This window comes from Ovis canadensis, chromosome 7, assembly GCF_042477335.2.
Source record: "Ovis canadensis isolate MfBH-ARS-UI-01 breed Bighorn chromosome 7, ARS-UI_OviCan_v2, whole genome shotgun sequence".
In the NCBI taxonomy this organism is placed as follows: Eukaryota; Metazoa; Chordata; class Mammalia; order Artiodactyla; family Bovidae; genus Ovis; species Ovis canadensis.
Window position 1 is genome coordinate 86,345,364 of NC_091251.1, and position 20,395 is coordinate 86,365,758.

At 40.0% G+C, this 20,395-nt stretch overlaps 1 protein-coding gene across 1 annotated transcript in view; it reads right to left on the bottom strand.

Annotated features, from left to right (window-relative positions):
* The window catches only part of SGPP1 (sphingosine-1-phosphate phosphatase 1), a 42,859-nt gene extending 24,612 nt beyond the window's left edge, over nt 1–18,247 (bottom strand). The window contains exon 1 of the mRNA XM_069596808.1: nt 17,371–18,247. Coding sequence (XP_069452909.1) covers nt 17,371–18,066 — 696 coding nt within the window. The 5' untranslated portion in view covers nt 18,067–18,247. The remainder of the gene's footprint in view (nt 1–17,370) is intronic.
* Between the last annotated feature and the right edge of the window lie 2,148 nt (nt 18,248–20,395).

Sequence of the window (20,395 nt, forward strand, 5' to 3'; positions counted from 1 at the left end):
TGATATTGAAACTCCAACTAATAATCTTATCTACTTAAAACTTGTAATACATAGTGGAGGTATATTTTCCAAGTCTTTTGTAAATGTGTCATCATACTGCAACAAATTTAAAAAGTTAAAAAAAGAAAAAAAACAAGGGCTACGTATCACAGGCAGACCACAGCTTTGCAGATAGTTAAGATGAAATACAAACTACTAATTCTCTCTGCAGAAACCAGAGTAGAAACAAAATAATTTAGTAAACCAGCCTTGCAGGCAGTTTCCAATTCATTAATTCATTCTGATTTTAACCTATCAAATAACTTTTCATCTAATATAGCCATTTGCTTACAAGGTGCCAGAAAACTTCTCCAATGCCTAAATTTCTCCTAATGTTACAGATTCTGTGGAGATTTTTTTTAAAATTCCTAATTCAAATCTTTACAGTTGGGAATAAATCTAGTCTGGGATGACAACAGCACTTGGGAGAGTAAATGGAGTAGCGGAATTTAAGTACGTGAACCAAGAACTTCCAGATGTACAGCTGGATTTAGAAAAGGCAGAGGAACCACAGACCAAATTGCTAACATCCATTGGATCATAGAAAAAAATGAAAGAATTCCAGAAGAGCATCTACTTCTGCTTCATTGACTATGCTAAAGCCTTTTACTATGTGGATCACAACAAACTGGAAAATTCAAGAGATGGGAATACCAGACCACCTTTCCTGCCTCCTGAGAAACCTGTATGCAGGTCAAGAAGCAACGGTTAGAACTGGACATGGAACAATGGACTGGTTAAAAATTAGGAAAGGAGTATGTCAAGGCTGTTTACTGGCACTGTGCTTATTTAACTTCTATGCAGAGTACATCATGTGAAATGCCAGGCTGGATGAAACACAAGCTGGAATCAAGATTGCTGGGAAAAATATCAATAACCTCAGATATGAATGATGACACCACCCTAATGGCAGAAAGCAAAGAGGAACTAAAGAGCCTCTTGATGAAGGTGAAAGAGGAGAGTGAAAAAGCTGGCTTAAAACTCAACATTCAAAAAATGAAGATTATGGCATCTGGTCCCATCACTTCATGGCAAATAGATGGGAAAACAATGGAAACAGTGACAGACTTTATTTTCTTGGCTCCAGAATCACCCTAGACGGTGACTACAGCCATGAAAATAAAAGAAACAAAACCCCGTCTACTGAAAGCTATGGTTTTTCCAGTAGCCATGTATGGATGTGAGAGTTGGACCATAAAGAAAGCTAAGCGCTGAAGAATTGATGCTTTTGAATTGTGGTGTTCGAGAAAACTCTTGAAAGTCTCTTGGACTGTAAGGAGATCAAACCAGTCAATCCTAAAGGAAATCAATCCTGAATATTCATTGGAAGGACTGATGATGAAGCTGAAGCTCCAACACTTTGGCCACCTGGTGGGAAGAGCCAACTCACTGGAAAAGTCCCTGATGCTGGGAAAGATTGAAGGCAGGAAGAGAAGGGGACAGGAGAAGGGGATGACAGAGGACGAGATGGTTGGATGGCATCAATGACTCAACTGACATGAGTTTGAGCAAGCTCCAGGAGATAGTGAAGTACAGGGAAGCCTGGCATGTTGCAGTCCATTGGGTCACAGAGTCAGGCACGACTGAGCGACTAAACAACAATAGCAATTTTCAAAATGCAAAAGGCATTGCAATAGAAAACTCAAGCTGGATTTTTTTATACCCTAAATTTTTTATATCCTAATTCATACCCTAAATTCCATTCTAGGCATATATTAAAAGAAATGCATGTGGGTTTGTTCTTTACTGAGATAGTAATAAATAATTTAACATACAATTAACTCTATACCAGGCACTATTGTAAGAGCTTTACAAATATTGCTTCCCTGGTGGCTCAGATGGTAAAGCTTCTGCCTGCAATGAGGGAGACATGGGTTCAATCCCTGGGTCAGGAAGATCCCCTGGAGAAGGAAATGGCAACCCATTCCAGTACTCTTGCCTGGAAAATTCTATGGACGGGAGGAGCCTGGTAGGCTACACAGTCCATGGGATTGCAGAGTTGGACACCACTGAGCAACTTCACTTTCTTTACAAATATTAGTTCATTTAATCATCAGAACAACCCTAAGGGGTAGGTGTTCTAATTTAAATGAAACGCCTCACAGAGAGGCCCCAAATCAAGTAGGTATTAAGTTACAGATATGAGATTCAAACATTGGAAATCTGATTCCCAAGTCTGAACTCTTAACCACTATACTATGCTGTATAGAGTGTGTTATTTTTTAAGGTATCCAGCAATGCTTTTATTTTATTTATTGGCTGCTCAGCATGTGGGATCTTAGCCTCCCAAGAGGGATTGAACCGTGGTACCCAGCAGTGGAAGTGTGGAGTCCTAACTATTGGAACCCCAGAGAATTCCCAAAGTGTATTGTTTAATTCCTTGTATCACTAGGATCAAAAACATCATGGATATATTTTACTTGGTTTTTCTTAGAATGGAGAAAAATTAAATTTCCCCTAAATACAGGTAGAAAGGATATCTTATACTGATTTCATCCCCCTGTCTTTACAAAATAAGAAACAGACCCAGGGATGCTACATAATATTTAAGTACTACATTCTAGCAGCCTATTCTGATGCCTCTTCCAAGTTACCATCCATGTTACTTTATACTTTTATCACTACACAAATAGGTTATAATTTCAAGTTTGATAAGGGTTCCTAGTTTCCATTTTCTTCTTAGAGAATGTTGAGCTTTATCTGGTAAATTTAAGCATTTCCTCTAAAAAGAATGTTAGTTCAGTCACTCAGTTGTGTCCCAACTCTCCGCAACCCCATGGACTGCAGCACCCCAGGCTTCCCTGTCCATCATCAACTCCAGAGCTTGTTCAAACTCATGTCCATCAAGTCGGTGATGCCATCCAACCATCTCATCCTCTGCTGTCCCCTTCTTCTCCTGCCTTCAATCTTTCCCAGCATCAGGGTCTTTTCCAATGAGTCGATCTTCACAGCAAAGAGTGTGGGTTTGAACTAAGATCCCTTGCAAGCTGCACAGCCAAGAAAACCCAAAACAACAACAAAATGTGAAAGAAAAATGTACAAATCCTTCAAATTTTCAAATCAATACAAATTTACTAAACTCAAAACAGATTACATGACCTCCTAGATGTTTCTCATTTCATACCACTATCTAATCTTTTCATTGTAAACCCTATCATGGAACACTTATCTAAACATTTCCTTCAGTTATTCTACTAAATGGTTTTACCCTTATTGATATGCTTTCCTTAAATATTTATCACACATAATCAGAATTATTTTTTATATTAGGGTATTTCCATTCCTACTCACTGAAGTTGGTAAGTCAATATAATTATTTATTAATACAATTAAAAAGCAGTTATGAAAACTGTCTTTAGTAGAATTCAAAAAATTTTTAAGTAACTTAAATTTAGGACAGAAGAAAACAACAAAAAATTTATATATTTTTAATTTAAGGAATGGAGAGTATTTATGTAAACAACAGAGGACAAGAATAAAACATTAATGATATACTCATATATGATATTGTTCTCATACACTGCTAGTGGAGTAAAAATTGAGGCAACCTTTCTGGAAAGCATTCTGTCAATACATAAAAGAGCTCTAAATATTCATATACATTGAATCAGTAACCTCTCTCCTATAACTTTTCACTAAAAAACAGAAATGAGGGCAAGGATTATATATAAGTATGTTTACCATAAATTTACATATAACATATAATAATGAATAAATCAGTATTTACTGACCATAGTGTTTAAAAATATCAGTTTTGGGGAATTCCCTGGTTTTCCAGTGGTTAGAACTCAGTGCATTCACTGCCAAGAGCCCAATTCAATCCCTGGTCAGGGAACTAAGATCCCACAAGCTCCACAGCACTGCCAAATAAACTTACACAGACCTGGATCTAATGACTTACTACATACATTTATTGGGACTCTAAAAATGAAAATAACAGATATAGCTAATTATCTTGAGGGGGAAAAATAGATACATTAGAAAGATTTAGAACACTAGGGCAGAATGAGGCTAAGTTTCAAGAAGAAACTGGAATTATAAGCAGGACAGTCACAGGGCCATCTCTTCTCTTTACATATCCACTTCATTCTTCTTTTCCTGCAGACCAGTTTCTCTCTTCTTCAGTCCACAGGGCAGATGAAGGTTTCTGAATTTACTACTTCTTCTCTTAGGAAACCTGCCCAAATAGTACTCTTCTCAATCCTGATGGGCGACAGCATGTAGAGAAAATATGTGAGCCCTATAGGTGAGGGAGCCTTTAGAGGGCTGGGAGCTAGACAGATCCCATGAAAGGTGTTTACTTCTTCAGGTGTGGGACCATGGGGTAAGTTTCATAGTCTCTTTGTAATGCAGTTTCCTCATTTATAAGTAATATCAATGGGAACGGAGACCCTATAATACAAAAGTAGTTTGCAGGAATATGAAAATATTTCATTCATTAATAATGTTTTCTAGGAACTTTTACTGATTGAAAGTTTATGACAAAATGTATTAGAACGCTTTAGAGAAAAAGAACCAACAGGATGTGTATGTACACATACACATTGAGATTTACTATTGTAAAGAATTTGCTTTATTATTGGATTTATTTTAAGGATTACAGAGGCTGGCAAATCCAAACCCTGCAGGGCAGGCAAGCAGTGTGGAAACCTAGGGAACTTGATTAGCTCAAATCCAAAGGCAGTCTGCTGACAGAATCCCCTTTTCCTTGGGGGATGTTGTGTTCTTCAGTTGCTGTCATTTCCAGTTCTTTGCAACCTCATGAACTGCAGTACCTAGGCTCCTCTGTTCCCCACTAACTCATGAAGCTTGCTCAAAGTCATGTCAATATATTGAGTCAGTGATCCTATCTAACCATCTCATCCTCTGCCACCCCCTTCTCCTTCTGCCTTCAATCTTTCCCAGCTTAGGGTCTCTTCCAACAAGTTAGCTCTTTGGATCAGGTGGCCAAAGTATTGGTACTTCAGCTTCAGCACTAGTCATTCCAATGAATATTCAGGGTTGATTTCCTTTATGACTGTTTTGATCTCCTTGCAATCCAAGGCACAAGCATCTTCTTCAGCACCATGATTGGAAAGATCAGTTCTTCGGTACAAGGGGAGACAGTGACAGACTTTCTTTTCTTGGGCTCCAAAATCACTGCAGATGGTGGCCGAAGCCAGGAAATTAAAATTGCTCTTTGGAAGGAAAGCTATGATAAACCAAAAAGCAGAGACATCACTTTGCTGACAAAAGGTTCATATAGTCAAAACTATGATTTTTCCAGTAATCATGTACAGATGTGACAGTTGGACCATAAAGAAGACTGAACACCAAAGAACTGATGCTTTCTTTGGAGGAGGGTAGTCTTTCTTTCTCTTCAGATCTTCTACTGATTGGATAAAGCCCCATCTACATTACAGAAGGTTATCTAGTGGCTCTTCGTATCAGGTGGCCAAAGTATTGGAGCTTCAGCATCAGTCCTTCCAGTGAATACTCAGGGTTGACTTCCTTGAAGATTGACTTGGTTTGATCTCCTTGCAGTCCAAGGGACTCTCAAGAGTCTTCTCCAGCATTACAATTAGAAAGCATCAATTCTTCGGCACTCAGCCTTCTTTATGGTCTGTCACCTTCTTTCTCTGTCATCTAAAAATATCCTCACAGAAACATCTAGAATAGTGTTTGACCAAAAATCTGGGTACTGTGACCTAGCCAAGTTGACACATAAAATTTACCATCACACATTAATTAAATAAAGAATAAAGTCCATACACAATATGGTCCAAACTGTTTCAAAATTGTAAGGAATAAAGTTAATACTAGCTTTGTCCTATTCTTCTATTTTCCGAATCTTCTATAAGGTTCAGTAGTCATCCTTTTAACAATATCAACATTTAACAATATCAACTTATATCAAATTACTTTTCTTCTCCAGAATACCCCCTTTTCTTTAACTTATAATTTATAGTATATTCTTTTTACGATATTGTCCAGTCTATACTTCTCTCTTCTGGAAGCGCCCCACTTAGACCCAGCAATGTGGCCCGGGAGAAGCATTCACACTGTGTGATGCTGTTCTCTGGACCACAGCTACTAGATCAGACAACTGGCTCTAGAGAAGCAGACCCACTGGCTGAATGAAGCTGATTTGGTTCTTTTTCCTAATAGGAGTTTGAAATAAAGTGAGAAGGTCAGCCAGTCTCTGTTATATATTTGAATTCAGAAATGACGTAGAACTAGGGGTGAGGCTAACAGACACATGCCAAAGTAGAGACAGAGAAGAAAGCAGCAGAACTAAGAGGCCATGCAGCCTCAAAAAGCAAAGATGGACGGCATGCCCTTCCTTCTGATAGTACTCCAGAGCTTGGCTCCAGTCCTTCAGGAGACCTCGTAGCACTTCAGCCTTGACCTCCATGAGACACCCACCTCTAGTCCTCAAATAACTTTTTTTTTTTTTGCTTAAGATAGTTCAAATGGGTTACTGGAACACTGTACACCCCTCCCTGCCCCAGCCTTAGTCAGACAATCCCTAAGGTATCTTCTTACCTCTCAAACTGCTACTTATCAGATTCGGTTCCAGGTTCCTTTCACTCTATCCAGTCCTTAGATATTAATGTCTTTAAAGTTCTTTTCCTACTAGACCCTCTGTTCGTCTTACTCTATGCACTCTCTCAGAGCAATATCGTCCACTCTCAGCACTTTGTTCTGCAAATTCATGTTGATGACCAAACCTGTCCAGGTCTCTTTCATGTATACAGCTGCCTTCCAGATATTTACAAAGGGCTGTCTTACAGACACCTCCAACTCAACATATCTAAAACAGAATTCATCTCCTCCAAGCTCCTACTCCTTTCCCTAAATCTGACCTGATTTCAATATTTTCTATTTCTAGAAATCAAACTACTATTTCTTGTCTTTCCAAATATCTGGAAATCTGGGAAGAATCCTTTACTCTATTTTTTCCTCTTTACAGACACATCCAGTTAATCGCCAAGCCTTGCCAATGCTGTATCTTAATCTCTCTCAAATTCACACATCTCTCTCTTCTGACACTATGTAGGTCAGGGGCCAATAAAGTCTTTTTCTATGAAGAGCCAGAAAGTAACTATCTTGGGCTTTGTGGATTATACAATCAATGTCACAACTACTCATCTGTGCTGTTGTAGCACAAAAGCACAAGGGACAATATACAAATGAACTGACATGGCTGTGTTCCAATAAAGCTTTACTGTATAAGCCACTAGAATTTTGAATAATATAATTTACATGTGTAATAAAATATTCTTCTTTTGACTTTATTTAAAACTGTGAAAGTCATTCACAGTTCACAGGTCATAAAAAAAATCAGGCAGCAGGCTGATGATGCAGTCTCCTAATGTAGCTCCCCATCAACTCCTCCTTGGACTAGCAAGCAGAGCAACTTCTTACTAGGTCTGGCTTATCTGCCTCCTGCCTTGCTTCTTTCCAGTCCATTTTCCAGACTACAGATACAAGAATATTTCTAAAATACCAATCTAATCTCCTTGAGCAAACAGAACTTATTTGTTTTATTCACTCTGATATCTGGAGGGCTTATATTGTTGCCTAGTACTTAAGAAAAATGTGAAGAGATTATATTTGTGGAATTGAATGTCATTACCTTGATTAAAGCTTTTTAGTCAATCAGAAGAAACAAATGTATAATTACAACAGAACAAATGTACTTGTCATTATTCTCAGTTGACATGATTTTCCCCATAGAAAACATATGAGACTATCATACAAATTATTAAATTAATGGAGAGTTTAACAAAGTTTATATGCGATCAATGTATGAAAGCCAAGGGCATTTCTATACTACAGCCACAAAAAAGTTAGAATATTTGAATTTTAACAAGATATCATTTACAACAGTAACAAAAAATGAAGTAACCAGAAATAAATCCAACAAAAAATATGGTTGATCCATATGGAGAAAATTATAAAACTTCACTGAAATACATTTAAGAAAATTTAAATAAGTAAAATTTATCATATTCAAACATAAGAAAATTCAATACTGTAAGACTATTGATTTTCTCTGCATTAATTTATAAATTCATTTCAATTTCTGTAAAAGTCCAGACAGGCTTTTACATGGAAATTAAAGAGGTGATTCTAAAATATATACTGAAAAGAAATATTCAAAAATAGCCAACATAATCTTGAAGAGTATGATATAGAACTTTCATAAACAGATACCAAGACTTACTTTAAAGCAACTATAGCATTTAAGGCAACGATTATCACTAAAGAGATTAGACAAACAGACCAGTAAAACAGAACCGAGAACCCAGAATTGGACCTGAAAATATGGGAACTTGATATGTAACGTAAGTGGTATTACAGATAATAATACTATAGTGGAAAAGAATAAACTATCCAAAAATGGTACAAGGTCAGTTAAATATTTATAGAAAAAATTATGTCAGATCCATACCTCACAACACATACAAACCAACTGAAGATGGATCAAAGACTTGAATGCAAAACAACTTTATCTTTCCAATAAAAAGAACCGCAAAAGGATTTTTCTTTTAGAACTAGACAAAATCTAAAGTAAATGAAGAAAAATAAAAAGAGTAAATGTATAACTCAGGGAACTCAAACCAGGGCTTTGTGACAACCTAGATGGGTAGGATGGGGTGGGAGGTAGGTTCTAGAAAGAAGGGCACACTTCCCTGGTGGCTCAGTGGTAAAGAATCTATCTGGCAATGCAGGAGACATGGGTTCAATCCCTGATCTGGGAAGATTCCACATGCTGTGGAGCAACTAAGCCCCTATAGACCACAACTACTGAGCCCACACTCTGGAGTCCCTGCTCCACAAGAAAGGTCACTGCAGCGATAAGTCTGTGCACCATAACTAGAGAGTAGCCCCTGCTCGCCACAACCAGGGAGAAGCCCAGGCAACAACAAAGACCTAGCACATCCAAAAGTAAGTCATTAAATTTAAGAAAGAGAAAGACAGGACATACATATACCTATGGCTGATTCATGCTGATGTACGGCAGAAACCAACACAATATTGTAAAGCAATTCTCTTCCAACTAAAGATAAATAAATTTTAAAAAAACCAATGAGAATTCTGAAAAAATATTTATAAAACTATAATAACAGTATAGTATTTGCACACAATACTGTTGTGTGCAACACAAGCTTCCCTAGTAGCTCAGCTGGTAAAGAATCCACCTGCAATGCAGGAGACCCTGGTTCAGTTCCTGGGTCAGGAAGATCCCCTGGAGAAGGGATAGACTACCCACTCCAGTATTCTTGGGCTTCTCTTGTGACTCAGACAGTAAAGAATCTACCTGAAATGTGGGAGACCTGGGTTTGAGCCCTGGGTAGGGAAGATCCCCTGGAGGAGGGCATAGCAACCCACTCCAGTATTCTTGCCTGGAGAATTCCCATGGACAGAGGAGCCTGGTGGGCTACAGTTGATGGGGCCACAAAGAGCCAGACACAACTGAGTAACTAAGCATACACATTTGCACACAATATCAGATATATCAACTCTAACTCAAGGCATGGGCAAGGACCCCAAATATATACCTATCCTTAATATATGATAAAAGTGACAGTTCAAGTTAACAGGGAAAAATGGATTATTCAATAAATGGTGCCATTAGGAAATATCAAGTTGGATTCCTTCCTCAAAATGAGACTAGATTCAAAAACTTAAGCATAAAAAAATGAAACTATAAAAGTACTATAGGAAACCATGGTAGGAGGGCATCCTAACATTATACAAAACCCCCAAACTATGAAATAAAACTTGATATGTAAAAAGAAAAAAATTCTGCTTGGAAAAAAACTCAGAAGTAATAATTTAGGAAAATGTATTTCCAAATCATACCACAATCAAAAGGCTAATTTCACCATAACATAAAAGACTTCAAAAACTAGTAAGTAACCCAAGAGGAAAAACACCAAAAAAATTATGTCTACAAAGACTTATGTAAAAACATCCAAGGCAACATTATTCAAAATAACTAAAAAGTGAACCCCTGGTAGCTCAGCTGTAAAGAATCTGCCTGCATTGTGGGACACCTGGGTTTAATCCTTCGGTTGGGAAGATCCCCTGGAGGAGGGCATTGCAACCCACTCCAGTATTCTTGCCTGGAGAATCCCCATGGACAGGGAAGTCTGGCAGATTACAGCCCACAGGGTCACAAAGAGTTGGACATGACTGAGAAACCAAGCACACACCATGACACAGAAAGTGAACTCAAATGTCCATGAGCAGATGAAAAGACACATAAAACAGTGCATATTCATCTACTGGCCTGCATGCACGCGTGCTCAGCTAAGACGTGTCCAACTCTTTGTGACCCCATGGACTGCAGCCCGCCAGGCTCCTCTGTCCACGCAAGTATACTGGAGTGGGCTGCTATTTCCTCCTCCAGGGGATCTTCCTGACCAAGGGATTAAACTCATTTCTCCTGTGTCTCCTACACTGGCAGGTGGATTCTTTACCACTGGCATATTACTCAGCAGTAAAAAGGAATTGAAGTACTGATACATGCTACAAAATGGATGAATCTTAATACATTATGCCATGCGAAAAAAGCTATTCACAACAGACTACATACTATTTATACAAGATGACAGCAGTAGGCAAATCTATGGAGTAGATTAGTGATTGTCTAGAGGTGCTGAGAGATTGGGGGAAAATAGGGAGCAATGACTATGGGGATGGGGTTTCTTTGGGGGATGATGAAAATGTTACAAAGCCGACTGTGGTGATAGTTGCACAATACTATGAATATACTGAAAGCCACTGACTTGTATATTTTAAATGGGTGAATTGTATGGTACATGAATTACTTCTCAGCAAGCTGTTGTGTTGGAGAAGACTCTTGAGAGTCCCCTGGACTACAAGGAGATCCAGCCAGTCCATCCTAAAGGAGCTCAGTCCTGGGTGTTCATTGGAAGGACTGATGCTAAAGCTGAAACTCCAATACTTTGGCCACCTGATGCGAAGAGTTGACTCATTGGAAAAGACCCTGATGCTGGGAAAGATTGAGAGCAGGAGGAGAAGGGGACGACAGAGGATGAGATGGTTGGATGGCATCACCGACTCAAAGGACATGAGTTTGGATGGACTCCGGGAGTTGGCGATGGACAGGGAGGCCTGGCGTGCTGCAGTTCATGGGGTCACAAAGAGCTGGACACGACTGAGCAACTGAACTGAACTGAAGCTGTTGTATTTTATAACCATTAAAAAAACCCCCACAAAACAGTAGAGGTAAAAAGATATCTGTTTCTGCCCATAAACAATTAACTGTTGTAGGAAAAGCTGTTGCACTGAAAACAATCAAAAACCTAGACAAATTATATGAAAGAACTGTTTTCAGATATTGGAAAACAAATAGCACAGGACTGTGATTCATAAGAAAAGAGAAAACAAGTGCAAAGAGCCCTCTGATTGCCCTGGCTTGTTGCTAGAGGGACTTTCCAGGCTGTTGCATGAGAAGAGGAACCGAAACAAAGTCCAACAGTCTTACTGAGCTACGGAGGGAGAAACAGCAGTTCCCAGGAGCCAAAGCAGCAATAACTTTCAAGAGCCTATTGGAAACAGGACTCTGCATGGAGCAAGAACTCTGTGGAACTGAGGGGGTCTCTGCAAATGGCTGGCTGTGTACTACCTTATGCACACATGGGACAAAAGTCCACCAGGCTGGGGGAAAGCTACTGGAAAGTAGTAGACAACCATGTAATTCCCAGAGCTTACACACACCTGCAACTGCTTTCCCATGAGGCAGAGAGCTGAGGGAACTGGCTCGTCTTCAGAAGGTTATCACTGTAAGTCAGTCAGGCTAACTGAGCTCTAGACTATGGTTATTCCAGATTCACTCCAGCGAGCCTAAAAGGAGTAAACTGACAAGTAATTTAATTGTATACTAGACCAGAGATCCAATAGGAACTTCCAGATATAAAAGTATACAGTATCTAAAATCATACCCCATTCTATATGATGTTTACAAGAAAATTAGACCCTGCAGAAAACCAGTGAATTTCAAGTCATAGCAATAGAAACTGTCCAAAATGAAGCAGAGAGAGCAAAAGCACCGCAGTCATCATCATCATCATCATCAAAGCACTAGTGATCTACAAGTGACCAGTGTTTAACAAATCTAACACACGTGAGACAAGTTCCAGAAGGGGAGGATGTTAGGGAAGAGGGGAGGAAAAAATATGTCTAGAAATAATCCTGGAACACTATACAAAAAGAATAACAACGTACTCTGAGTATTATAATATAGATGTAAAATGTATGACAACGATACAAAGGAGGGAAAAGGGAAAAATAAAGCATGCTATTGCTGTACCTGAACTGGTATAACATTATTTGAAGGTAGAGCAAGGACTTGGAAAAAAAACAAAACAAAAGAAAACCAAAGAGGTATAGTTTTTAAAAATTAGTAAAATACCAACAATCTTGTAGGAAAAGAATAGAGAATGTCTTTGAATTGGCAGTAACGGAACAGTCACGTTCTGAATAAATTATGCTGCTAATATACTGGAACATCATGCATGTGCAAAAATCAGATCGCTCTCTCAACGGAAAATGCGAATTCAGAGATACAGCGTAACACAACAGTGTGGGGTCACTTCAGAGCCAGACTGCCTGAATCTGAAATCCAGGCTCTGTTAGATACCTGCAGAGTCATTTTGGGCAAGTTATTTAACTTCCTCTGCCTCAGTTTCTTCTGCAAACCAGTGACAATACTCATGGGATTTTCTGGGGATTGAAAGTCATGTAAGGCATTTAAAACAATCACAAGCACAAAATTAGTATTCATTAACTGCTGGGTAAATGAAGAGGAAAACCTTCACAATATATTTCTAAGTGAAAAAAGCAAGGTCCAGAACAGTATAGTACGTTGCCATCTGTAGGAAGAACAAACTATGTAAATATACCACTACCAAAGTAAAGATCATCTCCAGAAGATTAAATAAGAAATTTCTAATGATGACTCCTTCTGGAAAAGAGAGCCTCCTAGCTGTGACAACAAAAAGAAAAACTGTACGTGCTCAGTAGCTTAAAGTCATGTCCAGCTTTCTGTGACCCCATAGACTGTGTAAGTCCATCAGACTCCTCGGTCCATGGAATTCTCAAGAATACGGAACTGGGTTGCCAGGCCCGCCTCCAGGGGATCTTCTGACACAGGGATCGAACCCAAGTCTTCTGTGTTGCAACCCAAGTCTCCTGCATTGCAGATGAATTCTTTACTGCTGAGCCACGGGGGAAAGCCCTACTTTCCTCTTCACATTTTTTACGTAAACATTGGATTTTCAACAATCTATTATCCATTCAAATAAATAAATTTAAGTTTGAGATTTATTAATAAGCATGTATAAAATCAGAAAAATGTGCATTTCAAAGCCAAGTATCAGCTAGGTAAAAAGAAATAAAGTAGCAAGCCAATTTCATTTTTTAATAAACTGCATTTCTTCCCAGAATTGCTATAATGATCAGTTCCCTGTGGCTTCTAAAGCCTTTTCTGGTCTTTGTCATTTGTGACCTACTTTTCTAACTCTTCTCTTACTTCTTCTTTGCCTTTTATCATTTCATGATCTCATAAATAGTTTCCTTTATTATCTACAATAAACTATATTATGATAAATATCTTAGGTTTTTTTCCCCAAAGCCTTCATTATGCTTAATTTTTAAAATTCATATTAGAAAAATAGAAGAAAGGAAGGGTAATTAAATCAGCATTTAGTTTCAGTCAACAACTTATGTTTAAAAGAAATATTTGTGACTTTTGTACATGTATCTCAAGGCATATCAAAGTTGTTTTTGTATTGTAAGGACACATATCTATTTCGAAAATTTTATCACGGCAAAGTTAATTTAAAATTGACAAAGCATGATGTGAAGAGTTTTCTCTGTAAGCTCTGGAGTCTGTCCATAAGTTTGCAGTCAGCCTGTGACTCACTAGCTATATAACTTTGAGAAAGTTATTCTTCCCCTATCTCAGTTTCCTAATTTGTAAGCTTGTATTAACAGTAGGATCAAACACTGGTATGTTTTAAGAGCAGACTAAATGAGGTAATAAACATTTCAAACAATATCTGACCCATCGTAAGGCCTTAATAAATATTAATAAAGATAATAATATTCCTTATTTTAATAATAATTTTAAGAGTAGTGAAAGCATATGGACTAGTTGGGAATGGGTAAGGCTATAAAGCATGTGATGTCACTAATTTTTTTTAAAATGAAATTCATCTAAAAATTGTTTAATGTTATTAAGTCAAGTATAAAATTTGAACTCATTATATGCCATATTATTGAAAAATTAAGACTTTTTATTTCTGGAAAGAGCATGCAGAAATAAATATAAAAGGAGTGCTTTACTTTTTCATATTATTCTTCAAAAGACTATGTTTTTAAGATCGAATGTTCCTTATTTCTTACTTTTTCTCACTTCAGCTATAAAAAACTCCAACAAATAATATGATCAAGCTATTTAATATGTGGAGAAATGCCATAACACTTTTTATCCTGAATTACTGGAAAAAATTCTTCCAGTATATCAAATAATTGTTTGGAGCCATACTGTTTCAATTTCCCTTTTTGTATTATTAACATGCCTTTAAAAGAACTGCAAAAGAACAGCAATGTTGGAGAAATATAAAATATAGTCTAAGGATCAAATATACTAATTTTACTGGATGGGACTTCAGAAAGTACATGTTTTTTTTCCTCAAAAATATTTAGGGAATTTCAATAAAATGCAATACCCCTTACTTATCTAATGGATCAGAATCTCTGGGGATAAACTATAGGAACTGCAGTTGATGCAAGCCCCTAATAATTTTTCTGGCTTACCGTTATTTAAAGAACACACGAATAATGAAACTTAAAGGTTTCACTTAAAAGGTTTCATGTAAGTGAACCATGACCAGATTTCAAGCAGGAACAGGAAGTGGCATGAAGGGAGGAGTGAAGCAGATGTCCTACCAAAGGGAGATAACTCAAGTGTCCAGAGAAGTTTCAGCATCCTAGGCAAGTAGAGACAAACACACCTGTCGTGAACAAGCAGCAGGAGCACAAGCAGACGGCGACTGTGAGCCAAAACTGCTGTTACTTAGAAAAGCACTAGGCTTTCACTGTTAATTCCTATCCCACTTCGCAATACATACATTTTTTCATTACTCACTCTGGAAATACAAGCCTCCTAAGTACTACAGTACTAATTGGCAGAGAAGAGGACCAAAACACCTTAAAGCAAAGCATGGTACTTTTGTTTTCAATTCATAACAAGGTTTTTAAACAAAAAAGTAAAAAAAATTAAAAGGTCATTTAGGTTTTTTGTACTGAATTATTACAACCATTTATTAATACAGAACTTTCATGTAAGGGAGTCTTTTTTTCAAAACAACTAATCAAAGACAAATAATTACTCAAATTTTGGAAGTTTATTCAAACCTGTAATGGACATGTAAAAGAATAAACAAATTTTACAAGATTAATTCTACTGTAACTGGTCAGTTTCAACATCTGTAAAATGACAGTTTGAAACCAGGAGACGTTTAAGTCCTGACTAGCTCTAATTCTAAAACTGTATGACATATAAAGCCCTCAAACTTTGAATTAAATATACTAGGTTGTTGAAAAACTATACTGTAAGCATACTCTGGTAATTCAAATAACCCTGAAGTGTTAGAATACTGATAGATGCATCCCGTGGTACTGTTTTCAGACCTCCTGTTAACATGTGCTCTCAATGAATGAAGAGGAAAAAAACTACTTTCTCTTACTTGGACTGCTAAAAATTAATTGCTTGCAACATAGCTACTCAATGAGGAGTTTAAAAAGGCTCTATCATTACGGAATCCTGAAAAATCTCATAAAAATTAGAGAAACATCATTAGCTAACCAGTAAATATCATAACTCAATGACAATCTTAAAAACTCTGAAGTATTTAGATTAAGTGCATTTGAGATATTTACCTATTATGCAAAACAAGCAGCATTACTTTACAATCTGAACATTACTGTGTGTAACTCCTTAGGTTGCATAGGGAAAAAGAAAAAAACATTCATGGTACTCTTCCCTCATAATTCTGCCATTCTTATTACACACATTACACATTTTCCACAGTCTGTAAGCGATGCACTGCCCAGAAGTGTCTGTGAGGACAAGGGTTTATCTATACTGAAATTAAGTCTGAGACAGGTAACTTTACCATAACAGAGTTTACACAGGATGTGTATTTCTCAGAAGATAATTTTGTGCTATAATGGGGGGGATGGAAATCAAGAAGTCTGATTCCTTAGATTCTTCATAGTTATTAACTTTATTGTTAAATTAAGGGACTGGTCTGCAGAAGGAACAAACCTCCTTACAATTTAAAAGACAGATAACTAACACAACATTGTAAACCAACTGAACTTCAAAAAGAATTTTAAAGTGACCAGATAAAACAGACATCAGTCTAAAAAGAAAGTTTGCTTCTATATAAAAAAGATCTAGCTTTTAAATCTGCATTTACAGACCATGAAAAACCGAAAAATGGGAGGCCAGAAGTAGTACGCAAAATATAAAAGTTTTCCTGTTTAAAAACTCACTCATTCCTGGCTGTCAGGCTATCATACTGACCATTTTTACAAGCCCACTGGTCTGACCAAGATCCCTACTTTTAAGACCAACTAAAACCAAGCATTTGCAAAGCTAATTCAACATTCTGTAGCTCAACAACTGACAGTACAGATCAGTGATCCAAAAGCTAATTAAATTGTGTCTATCAGCAAATTAGCAACCACACCCCTTAAAAAGAGCACTCAGGCGGTGCTCCATTAACTTCCACTAAGCGTGGCTTTCGTTTCAAATTCATTACTTCATTGCCTGAATGACCATGTTTATTTTACAAACACTGTCACCAGAAAAAGTCAATAACTTTACCTACGCCTGAGACACAGATCAGTCTGGGGAAAGGCACCGTATAAAACGGGTGAATCTTAATCACCCAACGACTAATTATAAGCACGGTATACTTAATCATAATGACAGTCTGTGCATCACAAGAATTAAAAACCTTTTATCAACTCAACTAAAGCCCGATGATAATGTATTACTCCACGAACGGTATTTCCTTAGGTTCCAAGAAAAGCATTACTATTAAAATAAGAGTTTGATGGCTAAGTCTTAGGTTTTCCCTACCGTTTCATTATCATTATTTAAGGTAGAAAGGGCCTGTTTGGAGGGTACTGTGAAAACCTGTGGAAAGAGAAGTCTGGGAAGGGAATGGCCAAAATCAAGCGACTGCGGAGAGCAACGAGGGCTCGGAGGCTGTGCGGGGAGAGGACAGGGACCCTTACCTGCCAGCGGCCATAGGTGAGGAGGATCATGGAGATGGGGATGGCGGTGCCGGACATGGCATGGGTGGAGGGCATGCTGTACTCAGAGTTGTAGAAAACCTCCAACTTGACCACGGGTGGCGAGGCGGGCCGCGGCCAGCGGATGATGTCCTTGGTGCACTGGCCCAGGTACATGACCAGCACCCAGATGACCACGAGCCTCCGGCCCACCAGGGCGTCCAGGTTCCAGATCCAGAAGGGGAAGAACAGTATGTAAAAGAGTTCGTTGCCCAGCTCCGTGCCGAAGCAGAACAGGTAGTGGAGAGGCCAGTTACTCACGTGGGCCAACTGGCCCTCCTCGCCCGTCAGCGAGTTGCGGCGCAGAAGCCCCGCGCGCCGCGGCGAGGCTGGGCCCACCTCGGTCGCCCGCCCGTTCCGCACGCCGTTGGGGGCGCCGCCGTCGCCCAGCTTGGCCGGGCACTGATTGCGGTCGCTCCCGGGCGGCGGAGGGCCTCCGGACGCCCCCGGCTGCCGCTCTCTGCGCCGGGATTCTCCGGCGAGGTGCGCCTCCGCCTTCTCATCCTCCCTCGGGTCGGCGGCGGCCGCGGCTGTGCAGCTCACCGGCGCTTCCACCCCGCACAGCTGCTGGAAACGGGCCACTTTCTGCGGGTCCTGCAAACTGCTCATCAGCTGGGCCAGCCACTGCCCCAACGACATGATAACGGAACCCCGCGGCCCGCGGGCCGAAGGACGGCGGCGCGAGGGTGGGCCGGCCCCCGGCGCAGCCCGGATCCGTCTCGGCGCGCCTACGGCAGCGACAACTGCAAGGCGAGCGGCGCCTCCCGCCACCAGCTGGGTTCTGCCGGGTGACGGCGCCACAGGCCGCAGCCGCCGCCGCGCGCCCCCGCCCCGCTCGCCCCTCCCTCGCCGCGCGCGCTCCGCCGCCGCCCTGGCCTCCACGCGCCGGCGCGCGCCCCGCCGGACCCCGCCCCCACGGCCTCTAGAGAAGGGGGCCCGGCGGCGCGGATCAGCCTCGAGCGCACCCGGGTGGCGTGAGGGCGCTGAGGCTCTGCCGAGCGGCGGCCTGGAGGTTCTCCTTATTGATACCCACCAGGCGTCGCGGCGCTTGGCGGGCCGGACTTTGCGCGCCCCTCTTCAACTTCAGCCCTCGCTCCCTGCTGGCTGGGATTGCCGGCTTCTCTCGGTCCGGCGTTGACTGGGAAAGGCCACGATCCTGGTGCCAGGTTCGGCGGTGCCAGTGGCCAAGCATCCGGACGTCTTGCTGGCACAGAATCAAATGGTGAATGGTGAACGAAAGCGAAGTAACTGCCACGCACTCAAGGAATTACAAGTAATTACGGAGATGTCCTTAAAGCCACGTGCCAGTTGACTGGTGGTGACGAGAGTAGGTATAGATCCCAGGACAGTAGGGTGTCATTGACTGTCAAAAGCTCAGAAATAAGTGAAGTAAAACCAATAAATCGCTGAAGTAGTAATTAGTAAATGGATATTGTGCACACACCAAAGAGACAGTTTGTCAACTAGGATCGCTCAAACCAAGATACTGAGTGAGGCATCGGAGTATATTGTTATAAAGCAGCTTATATGGTGAGAAGGTAGTGACTTTTTTCTTCTTCATAGTGATTGGTTATAATAGAATTTTCATGGGTTACCTCATATCAGCCTTGAGAAGCAGTTCAAATTTTGCTTATTATTTCCAAAAAAGTGACTAAGTTGGTTTCGTCTGCCCAAGGAATTAAGACTGGTCTCCGTTTGGTTTTGAATTTAACATATTTTTGTCTAAGTTACCAGATCACAGTTATTCTTAACCTACCTATAGAATTTCCTTTTGATAAATTCCAATAGCTAGCAGGGTTGCACAGAAGATGTGTAATTGGCAGCTGAACTCAGGGGGTAGATTTCTGAGTTTGATAAGGCTGGTTTAGAAACTTAACTTCCATGTCCCACAAGTTACAAATTTGACTTCTAGAAAGAGTGGTTTTTATAAGAAGGGCTCTGAACTCTAGTTCCAGGAAGTTATTTCAGGTACAGTGAATGTCTAAATTTAAAATTTTGAACTTCTTCCAAGAAACAGGCTGGAAAATTCCCCTCTAATGACATATTTCTTATGTCATTAGAAATATTGTATTTTCTTCTTTCCCAGGGAGAATGATTCTCCTCCTCCCACTCCACTTGCCAGGCTGTGACCATAGAAAGATGAATAAACCGTCATCCATGCCCTCAAGTTGCTCACAAGATAAATAGGAGACAGAGATAGATCCCCCTCTGGAGTATAGAGCAGATGGTAAGTTCTAAAACTGAGTCATAAACAACATGTTCTGGGAAGAAGAAGAAACAAGTTGACTAGCAACAGCAAAAAAGTTGTTGAGGTGATCCTGTTAAGCTAGATCATAATTGAAAAGTGAGATATGAATAGTTGGAGAAGCCCATCTTTGGGAAAGAGAAAATGAATAAAGACAGATGGGAATGTGCAAAGACATATTTGGTAAACAGTTAATAGCTCATAGAATACAGAGTAGAAAGGGTAAGTGACTGGAATGGGGTTAGAAAGGGAAGATAGGACCAGATTGTAAAGGCTGGGGATTTTATTTTGCAAGCAGCGCATACATGCTAAGTTGCTTCAGTCGTGTCCGACTCTTCGTGACACTATGGGCTGAAGCCCACCAGACTCTTCTGTCCATAGGATTCTCCTGGTAAGAATACTGGAGTGGGTTGCCAATGCCTTCCTCCAGGGGATCTTCCTGACCCAGGAATCAAATCCGTGTCTCTTACATCTCCTGCATTGGGAGGCAAGTTCTTTACCACTAGCACCACCTGGGGAGCGCTTGTAAGCAGTGCGGGACCATCAAAGGCCTTTCAGCTTGGCCACCAACACCATTAGAACTGTGCTTAGAAAGAGGACTAGGAAGGAAATCAATGGTGAATTGCCACAGTTCAGAGACCAGAGGCCAGGTAAATCACTAGATGATTACAGTAACCAAGTGAGAGAATGAGTGCCTGAACTAGAATCAGATTATGAGAATCG